The 17,189-nt window shown below is 38.4% G+C and overlaps 2 protein-coding genes across 7 annotated transcripts; one reads left to right on the top strand and one right to left on the bottom strand.

Moving 5' to 3' along the window:
- Positions 1-1,885: 1,885 nt before the first annotated feature.
- LOC139133147 (dual specificity protein phosphatase 23-like) lies at positions 1,886-15,817 on the top strand. 6 transcript variants are annotated; one of them, XM_070699567.1, is made up of 5 exons: positions 1,886-2,023; positions 4,651-4,918; positions 5,689-6,289; positions 6,556-6,740; positions 7,201-8,240. In XM_070699567.1, the coding sequence occupies exons 3-5, from the start codon at positions 5,979-5,981 to the stop codon at positions 8,238-8,240; spliced, it is 1,536 nt and encodes a 511-aa protein (XP_070555668.1). In that variant the 5' UTR covers positions 1,886-2,023; positions 4,651-4,918; positions 5,689-5,978. The 6 variants fall into 6 exon arrangements, with proteins under 6 accessions (XP_070555668.1, XP_070555669.1, XP_070555675.1 ...); XM_070699568.1 differs by lacking the exon at positions 4,651-4,918; XM_070699574.1 differs by lacking the exons at positions 4,651-4,918; positions 5,689-6,289; positions 6,556-6,740; positions 7,201-8,240 and adding exons at positions 12,575-12,863; positions 13,778-15,817 and having other exon boundaries at positions 1,886-2,028.
- LOC139133145 (uncharacterized) lies at positions 7,126-11,582 on the bottom strand. Its single transcript, XM_070699566.1, has 2 exons — positions 10,684-11,582; positions 7,126-10,063 (listed from the first exon to the last, which is right to left on the bottom strand). The coding sequence occupies exons 1-2, from the start codon at positions 10,959-10,961 to the stop codon at positions 8,686-8,688; spliced, it is 1,656 nt and encodes a 551-aa protein (XP_070555667.1). The 5' UTR covers positions 10,962-11,582; the 3' UTR covers positions 7,126-8,685.
- Positions 15,818-17,189: the final 1,372 nt, after the last annotated feature.

Raw genomic sequence — 17,189 nt, forward strand, 5'->3', positions numbered from 1 at the left:
AACACAAACCATTTTAGTAATCAATAATCTCATAAGAGTTTTTTACATGTGTTGAACTTATTAGCTAAGTTTTGATACATTTATCTTTTATTTTAAGTTTATGGAATATTAATACAAATTGTACATTACTTTTATACTATCATTTTGTCCCGTAAATGGGCTATTGTACCAAGCATAGTAAACTTCATAATCGTCCATTTTGTAACTTTCGGTTGCCATTTTGGTTTTATGACGTCATCTTAATAATTAATTTGCATCAATTATCTGTTTTGTCTGTAATTCGGGGTGTTCATTTCAGTTCAGGTGATAAAATGCTGAAAACAGGCTTCATTAACAGTGTTTTAACATTTTTAGACAATGTTATGGCGGACATTTTGAATTTGGTCGGCCATTTTGGCTTGATGACGTCATCATAAGAATTAATTTGCATTAATTCAATGTTTTATTTATGTTTGAGAATGTTTGAGTCAATTTATTTACAAGAATAGTGAAAACTGGCTGAATAAACTGTATTTTACCATTTTTAAGCGTTATAATGGCGGCCATTTTAAATTTATGACGTCATCGAGCCTTTCCGGTGGCCCAAATTTTTGGAGCAATAGCTAATTTTGATCTACACACATATGTAAACCTCTGTAGCAAATTTGGCACTTTTGTCATCCGTGTAACAATCTTGCTGTTTTTTGTTGCTAAGCCACCTGACTATCATAGCTATTGTTATTAGTAAAACTTGCCTGTTTTGATATGCAGCTTGCAAGGACAATATTTTGCCACAGTTCATCGATCGCCCACACTTTGATTTGACCAGTGATAGCCACTGCTGTTTTCGGAACAGCTGCCTCGATTAGAAAACTTTTCTTGGCGGACAAATTAGATGTATTTCCATACCAGCGGGGCGGGAACTTATGGGCGGGGTGAGGGATGGGGCAGTCTTTCCTCATAAGCGGACGAGGCATTTATTTCTACTGCTCAGAGTGAAATTTGACAAAAAATAAGTTAAATGTAAAGTCTAACAGTGGGCAGTTGCCAGGGTAAGGACGGACGGTGAGTATGATTCAGTTTCTTTCGGGACTTTTAATACTCAACTGATAGACGGGAATCCGATAAAGGATGCCACTAAGGGATGCCAGTTGGAAGAACTTCTCAAGTTGGAAAATGGCAGATTTCCTGCCGGGAAATGGGGCGATTGTAAACTTATGAACGGAGAACGGGACATTTTTTTTCAGTTCAAATCGCAGGTGAATCGAGGTCAGTTACAAAGTCAGGGGGCAGTGAACCAAACCGTTTCAAGAAATTTCAACAAAAGGTGTTTTAGTGTTTTAAGTGTAAATAAAGTATTTGAAAATTGGGCAAAAAACCGAGATGTTGGCAGAGAAAGTGAAGTCTGTTCTCAACTGCCCTACTAAAGTTTGCTTTTTCAACCTCGTAGAGACTTCTTGACCCAAAACTTTCCCATATTAAACTTTGACTGGTTACAGTCGCCCTCTTTGAAATTAAAACAAAGTTTTTCCCTGCCCACTGACATAAAACAGATGCCCTCTTCCCCACACACTGATAGAAAAAAATGTCTGCCCTCCCTCAACGGAACCGCTTGCGAAGACCCTTTTCACTAACAGCTTTATTATGGTTGCCCCTCTTTTTTATTTGACACCGAATTTTAATTTTGTTCAGTAAACGTGAGTATATTTACTTTTAAAGACCACCTATCTTTACAATTGCTAAAAATCGGAAGTTTTTTCAGTCTATGCTCTGTACCGACGGAATGCCCGAAACACATAAGTCACTATCCATTCTGTCACATGCGCATTGTAGCATCAAAGAGTCACAGAGTGTAGTTGCTACGCATGCGTTATCCGTGTACATAATCATCTGGGTCACAGGTTACAGTTCGCAGAAGGTCAATTTTGATTCCACATCCATGCGTTCGGTCAACTGAGATCCCGTACGGTGAAACGGCGATATTCCCAACAAAACTGCATTCTATCATCAGCACTTGTCGAAACCACTGTGAACATAGACACAGGTAAGGTGAGATTCAGCCGTTTGTTGCGCAGACACTCGTTTCACGTGTTGATGATCGAGGTTGCTCGGTGTGACTGTGTCGCGACGACTTCGTTCGCTTTCCAGTCTGAAAGGAGCCTATGAAATTTGCATAAAAGTTCGTGTTAGAGAGCCTCGTTTTCGTTACGCTGACCGCCACTGCAGTGAGGGATAAAATACGGCGAAAGGGTAGTCTTTAAATATCGACGTGCAGCAAAACGTACAATAGCTAGAACTATAATTTTTGCTTTCAGTTGTAGCATACATACTAGTGATCTGTTTTCGTTGGGTAAACTCACAAAAGTTGAGAAGATTTTATTTAAATCGCTACAAAGTGGGTGGCGAGGTCGACCCGCCAAATGCGGAAGTAAACTTCACCTTTTTCGTAAAACAGCTCGATAATGACCTTAGAGGTCTTAAGCCAAGCCGAAAATTTCAGAAAATATTCATTTAACTATTATCAACATTTGGTGAAATTTTCATGACCGTGCGACCATGGACATGTATTTGCGGCAGTGTTGAATGTTGGCATGCAGTTACCATATCGCTGTATACGTAGATCTCGAGGGTCTATGAGTATACGAACACCCGTTACGCTACGTACACTCCACGCTGTTTACCGCGACCAAACCACTTGTAGTTCACACGGCGCGGGTGTTACACGATTAATCTTTCATTTTTTTCAAAGTTTACTCCTATAATCTCGGGTCACTGATGTTATATATAAATAAAGTATTTAATTAATGTCACATTATGACCATCAATACTTAAAAAAATTTTTTGCTAGTTACATGAGTTATAAAATGTGCCAGTGTAGTTCGAGCACGCACGGTAATGCTAGCAGGGATGGCCGCAACGCGCAGCTGTTTACCGGCTATCATTCTAGCCGCATCTATATTCACGTACTCATGTGCGGGATACAGAGTAGCCGTATTTATCCACGGAGATTTTTTGCAGTCGATGTTATTTCCTACAGTTTTTGTATGCTTGCTAGCTACTAGAATGCGAAAACGGAAAAATCACTCATAAACGAAAAAGCACTGCTAGTCAGTACGACGGGTGTCTACCACTATAGCTCAAAGCTGTATTAACGGCCATCTTGGAAATCGCAAAGGATTATGGGGCGACCGCAGTCCTGTTGGAGGGGCAAACCCGGAAACATGTCACTCAAGCCATAGAGTTCTAGCATACACATCGTATCAGATACTACTCTATTTACGATCATATCGTCTGCAGAACTATTAATTAAAGTTCAGATTTAAGTTCTTTTACTTGTTTTCTGTCGTGAAAAGTATTATTATTACCGTCCAGCCGTTTTAGAAGATTTTTGAAGACCCAAACGACATCGTGTGTTGCTCCATTGCCAGGGATGCCAAGGAAAGGCGCCGACTTATTTTTTTTAGTTGAATAAAATGTTCGTTTTGTTTGTGTTAGTCAATTAATCGAAATATCACGTTTCCAATTGAGTAAATCATAGACAGTCTCGATTCTTCCGTCTATCATTCGATATTTACTGACTTATTCTTTCTCTTTTTTGTGTTCGAAAAGCCTTCTTGATTAGGCCTACATCTCTCAACACGGGGCAATTGAAAATTCAAAGCCAAATACTTGGCCAGGTTGTATATTTTACGAGTTTGCTCTCATCAGCGGTCGCGATGAAAAAAATTACACAGTGTCAACTCTCTGAAGTCGGTATCATTGCTCCGTCATGTTTACTGTTGGTTGTACGACTAGTTTGACAGTCAGATATTTTCTAAACGATAAAATTTATATTGCCATTCAATATTTTACGCACGAAGTTGCATGTGCATTTAAATACGTCCATTCGGAAGCAAAAACCTTAAAATTTTACAGACTTTTGATAGTGATGACTTGCTCCAGGCTGTGAAATGTCTCCAGTTGGCGTTTTCCCGCTAAAAGATGCGATGTTACCAGCATTCGCGTTTAAAGGATAGATATTTAACACGACTGGAGTAATTAAAACAGAGTGATGGCATCGACCTGAAATCGACATCATTATCGAGCGTTAACCGTGAACCATTAAATAAATGTCGGCAAAATAAAACATAAAATAGCTAGACTTGTCACGAGAGAGAGGGGGTTACACAGTCGCTAAACAGATATCGAAAATGTACATGCTTTCCCGATATTTGATTAATGTGATAACGAGAGTAGAACAAATCCAAGACTGTTGAAGTTACCGTTTGTTTCAGAAGTTTGCTAAAGTTAGAATTATACTACCGAAAATGGTCGCCGTAGTCTACTGTTAAAAAAATATGTTCTTCAACACCACGTTTCTTATGATCGGTGATGTCAGATTTTATTATTTTCGTAAGTACAGACTAATGCACCGAACGCCTTTGGATTCTTACCTGCTTGTCAATCATTATATACAATTATATATTTCCACTTACTCGTAGTTTGAATGACAAATTTGTCGATCTCAAAAATGTTACCGTTCATGCAATAAATCTGTCATCACATAAAAAAACCATGTTTCGCGTAAATTTCATGATTATGGTCCTTTTTATTAATTTGACGATTGAATTGTTTCAGCGGTGTTAATTTCCGATTAATTAAACGATTTCAAATCGAAAATATTTTTTCTAGTGGAATTTAGAGCTGTTTTAGTAGTTCTGTAGAAGAAATGATCGGAAATAGCGGAGTATCTGGTACGATGTGTATGCTAGAACTCTACGGCTTGAGTGACATATTTTTGGGTTTGCCCTCCAATAAACGAATCACGAATCCCGAGCGCGCTGTGTATTATGGGATTGGGGCAAAGGTCAAGTGGGCATCAACCGACTCAGGCTTACGTAACTACGGTAAACAATACACAGACCGGCAACAATAATACGGAAGTTATCGTGCGAAACAGGTGCGTATCGATTATTTCTTCAGATTTACTCTCTATATTTTACTCACAACGACATTTACTTGTATCGCTGTCAGCTATTTAGCAGAATTATTCTTTCAAACCGAAAAAAAATTACTATTTTACACGGTTCCTAAGTCCGATGCGTCGCCGGGGCCCGGACGCCGGGTAGGCGTACGTTATCGTAGATTACGTTCGATGGTATTCGCACGTTGATTTGTACAAATGGAACCGAATCACAAAATAAATTTCTTTTTGATGTTTGTCGTTTCATAAATTGAGAAAACAAGTAAGATTTTGGCGATATTCTCCCCAAATATTTCCTTGAACGATCAACGTATTCGTAATGGATTTCCCGCCGTAACAAGTTACGGGTATCGACAGCTCGTTTTGGCGGTAAAACAAACACATAACTACCGAAGATCGAAATTTGGGTCTCGATCTTTGGCATAAATTCGTTAATATAAACATGTACCGTTAGTTATTTGTTTATTGGAATATAATTTATCGTATGATTTGTCGGTTTATAAAATTAAAAACTACACAAATTCGTAATGCAATGTGCTGTCATCAACTTATTTCGTTTCAAAAATAATAAGCTTATGAGCTAGCCAAAAATAGGCCTACGCACCGTATTTTTTCAAATCTTATAGTGAATTTTTGGGTAAGTCTTAGTTGATTGATTGGAAATATTCAGGACTAGGTTGGCGAGCTCAACATTAAGAATAATCATATTTAGGTTTTTAATCCACTCCCTTTCAAATTTGTTGTAGATTACAAACATGGCAGAGATAATTAGTTATCGGACCATCAGTATGTGGAGAGTACCGGCACTGAAAGACTACCTCCGCAAACGAAATATGAAAACGTCAGGCAGGAAGGATGAGTTAGTGGCCCGAGTTTTTGCCGCCATGGAACAAAACATACCAGAGTCACCGACGGCTTCGGAAATGTCGGCTGAGAGGCATCTGTTTCTGGTGTCTCTTTTGACGACCCCAGAAGGGAACATTTTACCAGACCCTATGTCACTTGGAGATGGTTGGGTTGGTGAGAAGACCGTGGAATGGAAATGTGGCCTTCCATCTTCCTAAGCGATATTACCATGTACATTATGGCGAACCACCCTGGCAACGACGTACCTCTACAGCAACGTCTCTTGAATGAGTACAAGGAAGGGAAAGCATACAGGCTGTATACTGGTGGCTGGTTGAAAGAAATATTTTATCACGCAGTATCCCAGCATTCAGAATATTGCTTTTTGAAAGCAAACTGCTGCCACACCATGAAGATTGGTGATGTTCCTCACACAGTTTGGATATGTGTAGTAAAGAAAACTGGTGATATAAAAAGTGCCTATTGCTCTTGTACTGCCGGGTAAATATTCATCCACTCGTTCACTCACTCACTCACATTCCCTTATACACGCATTCATTGTATTAGTGTCATCCACCTCAAACAATTATAAAATTGTCTCTAAGCAAAATACTTAAATATCGTCTCTGACATGTCTTGAAATGTTTCGTTCTGGTTCATACCTTCCATCCTATCTAAGACTATTTAGTAATATACTAAACTACAATTTTGCTATTATTCTAGTAATTTACCAACAATCCCTTTTTTTTTCTTGTTACATTTCGCAGACTAGGATGTTCATGCATTCACATAACAGCGATGTTTTTTCGTGTTGAAGCGGCAGTCAGAACAGGCCAGACAAATGTAGCATGTACGTCTAAACTGTGCCAATGGAATATCCCAGCCAAGAAAACGCATATTGAACCATTGCGTGTGAAAGACATGGACTTCAAAGTCTCTAAATTCAGCAAAGGTATTTTCACTAACATTCTATTGTTATTTTGTATCTATGTATTCAGTAGACTGTAAGGCCCAGTTGTGTTCTGGCGCTCCGTGCCAAGTCCCCAGGACCCTGTTTTTGGGGGGACCTCCCGCACACGACTGGGATTTGCAGTCTATGGATTCAGTACTTTCAGCCAAATATGTGTCGACCATATTCCTCCCGGCACTAATGATGCATGTTTCTGAAAATTATGTCGTTATTTTTCAAACATATTCCAGTCATTCGGAGTATTAAAGATGTCATCAACACCAAGTGGGGATAGTGACGATATTGTTATACGATTGTACATATTACTCTCAAATTTTACGATATAACAAATCTCACGTACAAAAAGTTAACGGAACAACGCAAGAAGTCTGTTTATGGATCTCCTCCATAAGAGAATAAAACTTTCTCGAAGATATTAATCATTAAAGTGTTTTGTTTACAGTTGCTTCAAGACCCCTTGTTGACAGGAGTCGAAAACAGTTTCGGCCTGACGGATATATACCGGAAGAAAATGAAGATGTCAGACGTTCCAACCTGCTTGATATCTTGCAGACATCAGTCCCCAACGGATGTTATAGAGCCATGAGGGAAAATAAATTCCAAGTAGGAGGTGGAGCAGAACTGTCGGACTCTGTTGTGATTGATGCGATCTCTGAAGAAACAAAATCGATTTTGTTAGATGATCCAAAAGCTATCGAGGAAAATGAAATTTTAAAGCTTGCAAAGTTATCCGATACTACAGATGAATTTCTTTCCAAACTTAAGAATGTAAATTATAGTGATTATGATATTCATATGTTGGAAAGCAAAACTGTGGGTCAGCATTGTAATAGTTTATGGCGTAATCAACGTATTGGAAGACTAACTGCGTCTAAGTTTTATTCGATCTATACAAAGGTGAACACAATCAAAAATCATCCAAATAATTTACATAACATTGACTTTCTCTTAAAAACAATATTAGGACATGATGTTTCCATTGACACTGTTGAATCTGTGAAGCATGGTCGAACACTTGAACCCGAGGCAAAGAAAGCGTACATCGAGCTGATGAAAAGTAAACACGAAGGATTCGGTCATAGGGAGTGTGGTCTGTTTGTCGATAAACATAAGCCTTATCTTGGTGCTTCACCGGATCTTGTTGTGAGCTGTAAATGTTGTGAAGTAGGATTAATGGAATGTAAATGCCCCTTCCGAATTCGCCATTCAGTTCCATCCGTGTATAATTTAGATTACATACAATTAGACGATAGTGGAAGTATTAAATTAAAAAGAAATCACCTATATTTCGCACAAATTCAGGGTCAGATGGCCATTACCGGCACACAATGGTGTGATCTATTCATATTTACTTTCGCCGGGAATCTTACACTTCGAGTTAACTTCGATGAGAAATATTGGTCAGACCTTGTGACCAACCTCGACTATTTTTTTAATACATATGTAGCTAATGAATTATTATCCTCTTGTGTTTGTAATTGAAGAGTAATATGGGAGAGACAGTGTATTTAAACTTTCACAGGAGTTATTAAGTTTACGTTCGTACCAGAAAATAAATAAAATGCGACAAGTGTTTTTGAATTTGAAATTAATACAGTGTTTATTTCGTTACTTACAATATACAAGATAAGAATAACTTTTTCTATTTACATGGTCCATACAGCAGAACTAAGCTTACATACACAGTTTTGGATAAGTGTTGCAGATTGCTGAACATATCACAACGATGTCATCAGCTTTATCCAAAAGTGTGATTGGAAATTCATTTTTCAAAATTTTGAATGTTTTCAACCTTCTTATGGCTTTTTCAACAAAAATCCTCAAATTCGCAATTTCTTTTGTTCGTAGAACGTCACGCCTGGACATTTGTTCGTCACCTCGTTTGCCAGGGGGTATGTGAAGATGACAGTGTCTCAGTAATAGGTCATCAGCAATAGTGAAACCTTCTGTCTGCCATTATTTCGTCATTGTATTGTAGTATGTCGTAGAACCCGCTCTGTCTAGTCAAGTACACGTCAGACGTTCTCCCACCCCATGTCTCAGATACAAAATTGAACATCCCACATGGCATAATAGAAACTAAAAATTTAATTGTCTCGTGATGTTTGTAATCAGAAAATGTGGCTGCACGCACAACTGGGTCCTTTGGTGCTTCAATGAAAACTTCCGTGCAGTCTATTATGTATCTAACATTCTTATACTTTGATTTTCTAAATTTCATGGGACAGTGTTGACTTGCCACTTCTCTCGGAGGGTTGTAAATAAGGCATTTTAGTTCACGGGCTAAAAATCGCAACCACGTGTTGATGATATTACTAACAGTACTTAAACTTATACCGAAACGATCAGCAAGATCTGAATTAGTACTGCCAAGACGCAATTTCATCAGTGTTAGAAGGAATTCATCCTTTTGTCTGAGTCGGCGACTTGGTCCAGATTTTTTTTGTGTCCGTGTAAACCTATGCACCTTGGTTGACAGTTTACTTGGACCCCTCCAGTATTTAAGTTTCGAAGCCTTACTTTGAAGGACTTTATCAAACAGGCTGTCGAAAGTTTTTCTGTTTGGCAATCCTGTAAAAAGTTTTGTTTTTCTATCATCAGAAAGGTTTAAATGACTGAAGGGCTGTTTGATTTTGTCGTTGAGTTTTGTTTTCAAGTTTTGAACTTCTCGTTTTAATATACCTGTATATTGTCTCAGCAAGTCTATCTCCCTGTCTTTAGCTTTCAGTTTCTCGGTGCATCTTTCGTTTATACATGTGCTGGGTTCACAAGGCGAAGAACAATAATCATGATCGTTATTGTGAGTTGTTATTGGCGATGACGATGTAATTGATGAAATTTTTGCAGAGTGTAGTGGAGCATCACTGGATGTTGGCAAAGATGCGCATTCGCTATTTCCATCACTGTCATCAGACTTGACGACAACAATCCTGTTCACTGGCTTCCGTCTGGAATTGATGATTTGTCGTCTAGTATAAGTATAGCCGAGGTATAGGGTAGGGTCTGGGTGTTCTTTCGTTGGTGTGCCGTCGATGAAATGGCGAGAACAAACTCTAGAGTACCTGTTTGGTTTCCAGTTTTTACCGTTACCATCTTTTCGATTGATCAATCGTTGCCATCTGAGTCTACCCGATTCATCTTTGAGACCCGTTGGAAACGGGAAAAGGGTGAATGGTGGACGACAATTGCACCGCCCCTGTCCAAATAAGCAGTTGTGACTCGAGCAAACCTTTGCCATCCATTTTTCTAACCTGACGCCACTGTTTCCACAGCCGACTACACAACAATTACGATGTCCTGGCATTCTGAAAGGAAAGCATTTTAAAAGTTTAGTCACAAAGCAATAGATTGAAAATACACAATTTTCCGTTCGTCTGTTTAAACATTATTTATGGCCAAAAATATGACCAGGTCATACAATATACAACTCGAAGGAGCACTTTGGAATTAAGTGACTTTTATGAGGTTATGGAGGATATGCCAAAGATCGAGACCCAAATTTCGATCTTCGGTAGTTATGTGTTTGTTTTACCGCCAAAACGAGCTGTCGATACCCGTAACTTGTTACGGCGGGAAATCCATTACGAATACGTTGATCGTTCAAGGAAATATTTGGGGAGAATATCGCCAAAATCTTACTTGTTTTCTCAATTTATGAAACGACAAACATCAAAAAGAAATTTATTTTGTGATTCGGTTCCATTTGTACAAATCAACGTGCGAATACCATCGAACGTAATCTACGATAACGTACGCCTACCCGGCGTCCGGGCCCCGGCGACGCATTGGACTTAGGAACCGTGTAAAATAGTAATTTTTTTTCGGTTTGAAAGAATAATTCTGCTAAATAGCTGACAGCGATACAAGTAAATGTCGTTGTGAGTAAAATATAGAGAGTAAATCTGAAGAAATAATCGATACGCACCTGTTTCGCACGATAACTTCCGTATTATTGTTGCCGGTCTGTGTATTGTTTACCGTAGTTACGTAAGCCTGAGTCGGTTGATGCCCACTTGACCTTTGCCCCAATCCCATAATACACAGCGCGCTCGGGATTCGTGATTCGTTTATAGCACTGTGGTCGCCCCATAATCCTTTGCGATTTTCAAGATGGCGGTTAATACAGCTTTTAGCTATACTACGTGTACGGCTGCAGACAGTGATAAACGTAGCCCTTCTGTCACCGTAGTGTTTTTTTCCCATTTGCACTGTCCACGACTTTACCGAGAAGCCAGCCAGGCAGATTGTGTTGGCCAGTGAGGTAACACAAGCTTGCAGTCTTGCTTCCTCGTCACAATCATTGAAAACATAAACAGAACCGTAAAAATCTGCCAAGTTAGCCGGTGAGGACCGAGAAAGAGCTGAAAGAGTCTACGTGTACACTGTACGCTGGTCGCCATGTTAGATTTAACACATGAACGTCGCTGCATAGTCAACTTCAACGAGACTTATTTCAAAAACGGAGGCTTAAGCCACTGAGATTTTTTCAGATCGTATGGACCTACTCAAGATACGTCCCCTCCCTACTTCTCATGGAAATTTGACTTTGGATATGCTTTTGCGGCAGTGTTTAGTGAACGGCATTTTCGGTCGCTCGAAAACCATGAAAATAAGGCTAACGCAAAAACGAATCGATAAAACCCCATAAAAAATCATCGGCGAACACTAACTAAGAGTACAATTCAGCCGCTAACTGGAAACAGGACGGATGCTAAACGAAGGCTGAGATATCTGCGGATAAAATTCTGGCGAAAAATGCCATAACCGTCACTCACTGGCTAGAGGGCGCTGTTCGAATTTGAACTAAATCCCTAATTATGCATGCAAATGAGGTACCTCCTTTCAGACTGCGCTTTCCAATCATAGACCTTTTAAGGTCATGTCATGATGTCGAGACTGCATTCGTGAAAATGCCGGTGACAACTGGTAGTTGTACAGGTTTGGCAACGTTGAACAGATTCCTCGCTGTTCGCAGCTCGCGGCTGACTTGACAGGCAAAGAATTTCACATGACAACGATTCAGAGCAAAGTTAGACGGTAGCCCCCGTATGCTTTCCACCCACCAAGATGCATGAAGGTCACACTGCTGTCTCCATGCAGTCACACACAGCTGATCATTCATTTAGTTTTTAGCTCCATGTTCATACACATGTAATAGGATTTGACATATGTTGTTAAATTGGAATTATGTCACAATGTTATCAACAGTTACTATTCCGTGTGATACAAATGTGAAAAGTTTATCACTGAACGAGTTTTATTGTTACAGGAAAGTGGAATAGATTATTACTCCACTTTTCCAGTGTCACACAAAAAGAAACGGCCCTTAAAAGGATTATGGAGTATTAATTTTATAGATCTTGCTATATTCTTGAAGAACACTGATTTGTGCTGACCCTCCAGTAGCCTTCCCACTGTTAAACAGTTTGCTTATTGTACAACTTGGATACTTTGTTGTCCTCTTGAAAGTGCTCAGTTTTGTACTCTGTCCAATTTTGGAATGTACCATACCACACTGTCTGCTAGTGTGAGTTGAGTATAATAAAGATTGATTGATTGATTGATAATTCTTTTGGTAGATTTGTATATTGTCCCAAGAATGGGACTGGAGAACATTCCATTGAATCACTAGTATCAGTGTCCCTTTGACCTTGAAGGCCAATTCGGACCAGATCAATTTGCTTTGTCGCTTGTCAAAAGCGACAAGGAAAACATTTGGTATTTCCCCAAATCTGATGCCAGTCTGATCACGGAATATAAGTGTAGGAATATTGAGATTAACCTCTTCGACAACTTTCATTTTTTTGTGTGTAAAGTGTATTTTAGAGGCCTGGCATGGCCAACGCACAGAAACCATGGAACTTCTCCTGGGTTGAGGAGAAGAAGGTGGCTGGTCTAGCCTTTCCCAATCAGCCCAGACATCTCCAGTACCTCAAGGAGCAAGGAATCAAACACCTGGTGACGCTGACGCAGAGAAGCCCCAAGTTGGACACCTGCCCAGAGATCCAGTGGCATCCAATCAAAATGCCTGATTTCACAGCGCCCTCTCCAGACCAAATAAATGAGTTTTTGAAGATTGTTGAAGAGTCCAATGCAAAAGGCGAGGTTAGGAGTCTCTTTTTAAGCTACCTTTTCTATTAATTTTCTTCTGTCTGTAAATTTTAGTTTCTTTCTCAACTCCCAAAGTGTTATTGAAATGCCTAGAGCTCAACCTGCCACACAGCAACCGTACATGTCTGAATTATGTCTAATGTCATCGTTGATAAGTGAATTTTAGTTCAGACTAATTCATTGTCTACAACATAACACTATATATTATTCCCTAGGCATGGTGTTGACAAGGTCAACTGATCCGTAAACTACTGTGTAACGCTTTGAATAAGCTGCATGCATTTTTAACGTATACAGATTTTCATTGCAATCGGCATGTTTTTAATTTAGCTAAAAAACATCCTGACGATGGTAAATATGGGAAAAAATGTAAATTAGCACCATCTTAAATAAGTGAATGGCTAGACTTGGCTAACTTTGTTAAAAAAGGATGGAGACATGTATGTTACTTGAACTGAAGAAGAATTATATTGTGTATACCTTGAGTTCAGAAATATTTTTCATCCTGACAAGAAAGTCGAGGTTTTCCAGGCCTTTTAGTTGACATTCTGTTCCTTTAAAGCTCAGTGCATGTCATCCCTGCCAGTGATTGAAGAATGTTACGTAAAATTTGCATTATTGTGTCATTTTTATATTGAATGGAAAACTTCCATCTTTGGATTTTGAAGTTTTAAACCAAAGGACACATTGTGTGAACTCATCAAATTTACAGCTGTCGTAGATTTTAATGATGGGATCATCTTCGATTTCTTAATTGTGTGTATTTCCAGATCCGTGCAGAGGGTTGTGTCAGATGGGATTTCTTAACAGCTGGGTGCAAAGTTTGTTTTATGATTTTATCTGAAAAGATGCGGCAGTAAAATTGCCTGACCCACATCAAACAATAGTGATCTAATTTTTCTTTTCAGGCTGTAGCAGTTCACTGTGCCCATGGCAATGGGAGGACAGGCACCATGCTGGCGTGCTACTTAATCAAAACTAGAAAGATATCTGGCCAAGAGGCCATTGACCTTATACGAGAATTGCGACCCGGCGCCATCGAAGTCCCCGAACAGGAACAAGCCGTCATTCAGTTTTACCAATATGCAAAGTCCAATTTTATGATATGATACATGTACATCTGTAATGACATTTTTAGGGAAGAACACAAAGGGACAATCTGTTTTTTTATGACAAAACTTACAGTTCTTTCGTGGTCCCACAGCTTGTTTTGAAACTTACAGAGAAAATTAACTTTTCCGTGTCTTGTTTTCGTGACAGCTGGAAATTTAATTTTGTACCATCGAGTTTTATGAGAGAATGGTGGCCACTTTGAAATCAGTAGAGTCAAGAGAAGAGTCGAGTTAATTTAGTTCACTGATCTGAATACCCATTGCTGCCATTGTCAATGTAATAATACGTACCGAAAATACTGTGAACACTCATAGGATCTCACTGGAATTATCCAGTCTGGCTCTCAGGGTATGTATTACATGTAATTCATTATGCTACCGAATATTTCCAGCAATGAAAGCAGTTGAGATGGTTAAGTTTTGTATAGCATACTGTGTGTAAAAGATTAAAACGACCATTTTTATAAGCATATTAGCACTAAAATATAAACCTTCCTTCTATTTATTAAATTAAATTTCCCTAGGAGCAAATGTTTCTAATCTGTTTGCAGTTCTCTGAAGGAAACAGTTCCTGTTTTCTGACTTTATTCATTTTCTGCAGCACAAGAGACTTTTGTATATCAAGCACTATAGGACAAAAAATCTGCTATAGTTTAAGGCAATTTAAGTGAATGGTAGACTAGATGATCCATCCATCACTAGTAAACATTTCCTGTGCTCCTAGGGGGTCACATGATCACATGGGGAAGGAGCGCCCTCTAGCGACATAGTTTCCATTCAAAGTCAAGCATGCCTCGCGCATTTCTCTGCAGTCATAACCATGACCAAAATGGCTGCCAAAATTGCACACTTGGAAGTCTTTCTGATCTATTAAAGAATTAAAATGGGTAGAAGTAAATTACGGGTGATAATTGTTCACTGTCCGCTTCTCTGTAGACAATTTCATCCATGAATTGGATTTTGATTTTAGAATCGCATTTTAGATGTCACCGACATTTCATTTTCAAAGTATTTTTTAACATTCGATATTCTTTCCATTATGGCCAGCAAATAATGACATTTGTAAACGCATACATTTTTTGGGGGGTCCTTAAACTACAGATGCTGTTCGCAGTAACGAAAATATTGTCTTCCTGTACGTTAATACGAACAAAACACAGGATACCTGGAGGTGGAGGGCTTAATCTGTGCTCACCACCAACATGTAAACTATTTGTGGTGTAATGCCAAATTTACATTACTCTCTTCAGTATTTTTGAAGCAATTAGCAAATTTAGTGCCCCGTTTTGTTTTTGCAGAAAAATATCTGTTTATTTTGTAATGACAACTGTCCTGTTACCCAACATAATTTAGGCTTTTTGAATATTTAAAAATTAGTGTTTTTCCCACAAATGTGTACATTCTGTTCTTTTTCTTTTCAATTATATGTAATTCAAGTCAGGATTAGCTCTCTTCATCCAATTTTTACATAATGACAGTGTTTTATTAAGTCAGGGTACCCATCAAATGTTTCAGGGTTCCCCAGTCAAGTTACTGGGGCTCTTTCTGTTACATCAATGCAATCCTGTACGGGGACAACAGAAATGGTACAGGTGTTCGTATACCGTTTACTGATCTTCCCAAATCTAAGCAAAAACACTGAATGATCCATTTATATTTCAAATGTGAAATACTCAGATTTACACAAGCTCTCAGGTGACGGTTCATACGCCCAGCAACAGGCATGCTCAGGTCTTTTATGGCACTGTGGAATACTTTATTTTCACTTGGAATTTACTTTCGCTATTTTCGCTGGACCTTTTTTCTGCTAAAATAAAATCCAAGTGAAAATTTTAATTTTCTATACTTTGCATGTGGTCAGACTAGATGAAGTGAAAATAAGATCACAGTGAAATATTGAAGATCCGTTTTCTACAGAAAAATAAAACTGTACACAAAGCAAATTCGCTTGAATTTTTGTCTTGCTGACAGCTCACTAAGGCAAAAAAAAAAGTTTCTGGTCCTTGACATTCAGCACAAGTGATGCAGTGACGCAGTTTTCTTTCTTTTTTTTCCTAACAATGCTGGTGTGGCACCATTGATGCAACAGCTACTGTCTTTTATCACTGGCTGAACAATACTTTGTTTTCTTTTTCGCGTTTTGGACATGCAAACAGGGATATCAAGGATAGCTATATTGATGAGTATGTAACATCCAAAAAGACATGACACGCAGGTTCTGAAATGATGCGTGTGGTGACCAGAAACAATTTTCTTTTGCCCAAGTGATTCATCGTTTCAACGGCGGTAGTCTTTACTTAATGGATGAATGTATTCTTGGTGAGCAAGAAATACCTGGATCTGAAGCTTGAAGAAGGAAGAACGGATTCTCAAGTCACTTGTTCCATTACAGGAAGACAGGCAATATCGGGAATTAAGAAACAAAGGCAAGACACGCTTGAATTTCAGTTTTGACTTCTATATTCTTTAGTATCTGGTTAAAACTGTCTCACTACATACAGTCAATCTAAAATCCAGTATGCTAACTTCTACATGATGTAGCAAATCAGAGACAAACAAATGCCCCCTAAGGTATCTCCTCAGTTTTGTAAACTAAAGAATGTGTCCCCTTTTACAAGACTTAAATAGTTACATATAACATAAAACTTTACACAGCACAACAAAGGATAAATAACTACATATTTTTCTTTCAAATAATTCAAATCTGATTTGCAAATCATACAAAATAATCAGCTTACATAGTGGCACCCCTTTTTCTTGTTCATTGGAATGATCAGCCATTGATATGACCTGAGGAGATTCCACTTGGACGTGAAGGGAGGGATAGGGAAGCAAAAAAAATCAAAACTGTTTTCTGACAAAAAATCTTAGAAAAGTGGACTGATTAAAAGCAGACATGTCTGTATATAATTATCTGATATGTAAGAACAGAATTATTTTGAGAAAAAATTTCTTCCAAGTATGAATAGTTTCCTAGTTCTAAAAACAGACTCTTCGTAAAGATTTACATTTTATAAAGATTTACTGTTAATCAGAGTTTTAGAGTATGGAATATGACATTTCAATGTGATGATCAGATTTGATGTACATCCTAGTGATCCACTTGATTTATTCAAAATATCTTGTTTTTTATCTCATATCTAGGGGGCTTTATGCAAATAAGCATTTGTACCATTTGCTTTATTCAAATTGATTTTTTTATCTCATG

The sequence above is a fragment of the Ptychodera flava genome, chromosome 5, assembly GCF_041260155.1.
Source record: "Ptychodera flava strain L36383 chromosome 5, AS_Pfla_20210202, whole genome shotgun sequence".
NCBI lineage: Eukaryota > Metazoa > Hemichordata > Enteropneusta > Ptychoderidae > Ptychodera > Ptychodera flava.

Coding starts and splice junctions, on each gene's coding strand:
- LOC139133147 (XM_070699567.1), top strand. CDS start 5,979: ATGGAAATGTGGCCTTCCATCTTCCTAAGCGATATTACCATGTACATT. Junction 6,290..6,555: donor TATTGCTCTTGTACTGCCGG/GTAAATATTCAT, acceptor TACATTTCGCAG/ACTAGGATGTTCATGCATTC. Junction 6,741..7,200: donor AGTCTCTAAATTCAGCAAAG/GTATTTTCACTA, acceptor TTTTGTTTACAG/TTGCTTCAAGACCCCTTGTT.
- LOC139133145 (XM_070699566.1), bottom strand. CDS start 10,961: ATGGGAAAAAAACACTACGGTGACAGAAGGGCTACGTTTATCACTGTC. Junction 10,064..10,683: donor GAAGTTATCGTGCGAAACAG/GTGCGTATCGAT, acceptor CTTTCCTTTCAG/AATGCCAGGACATCGTAATT.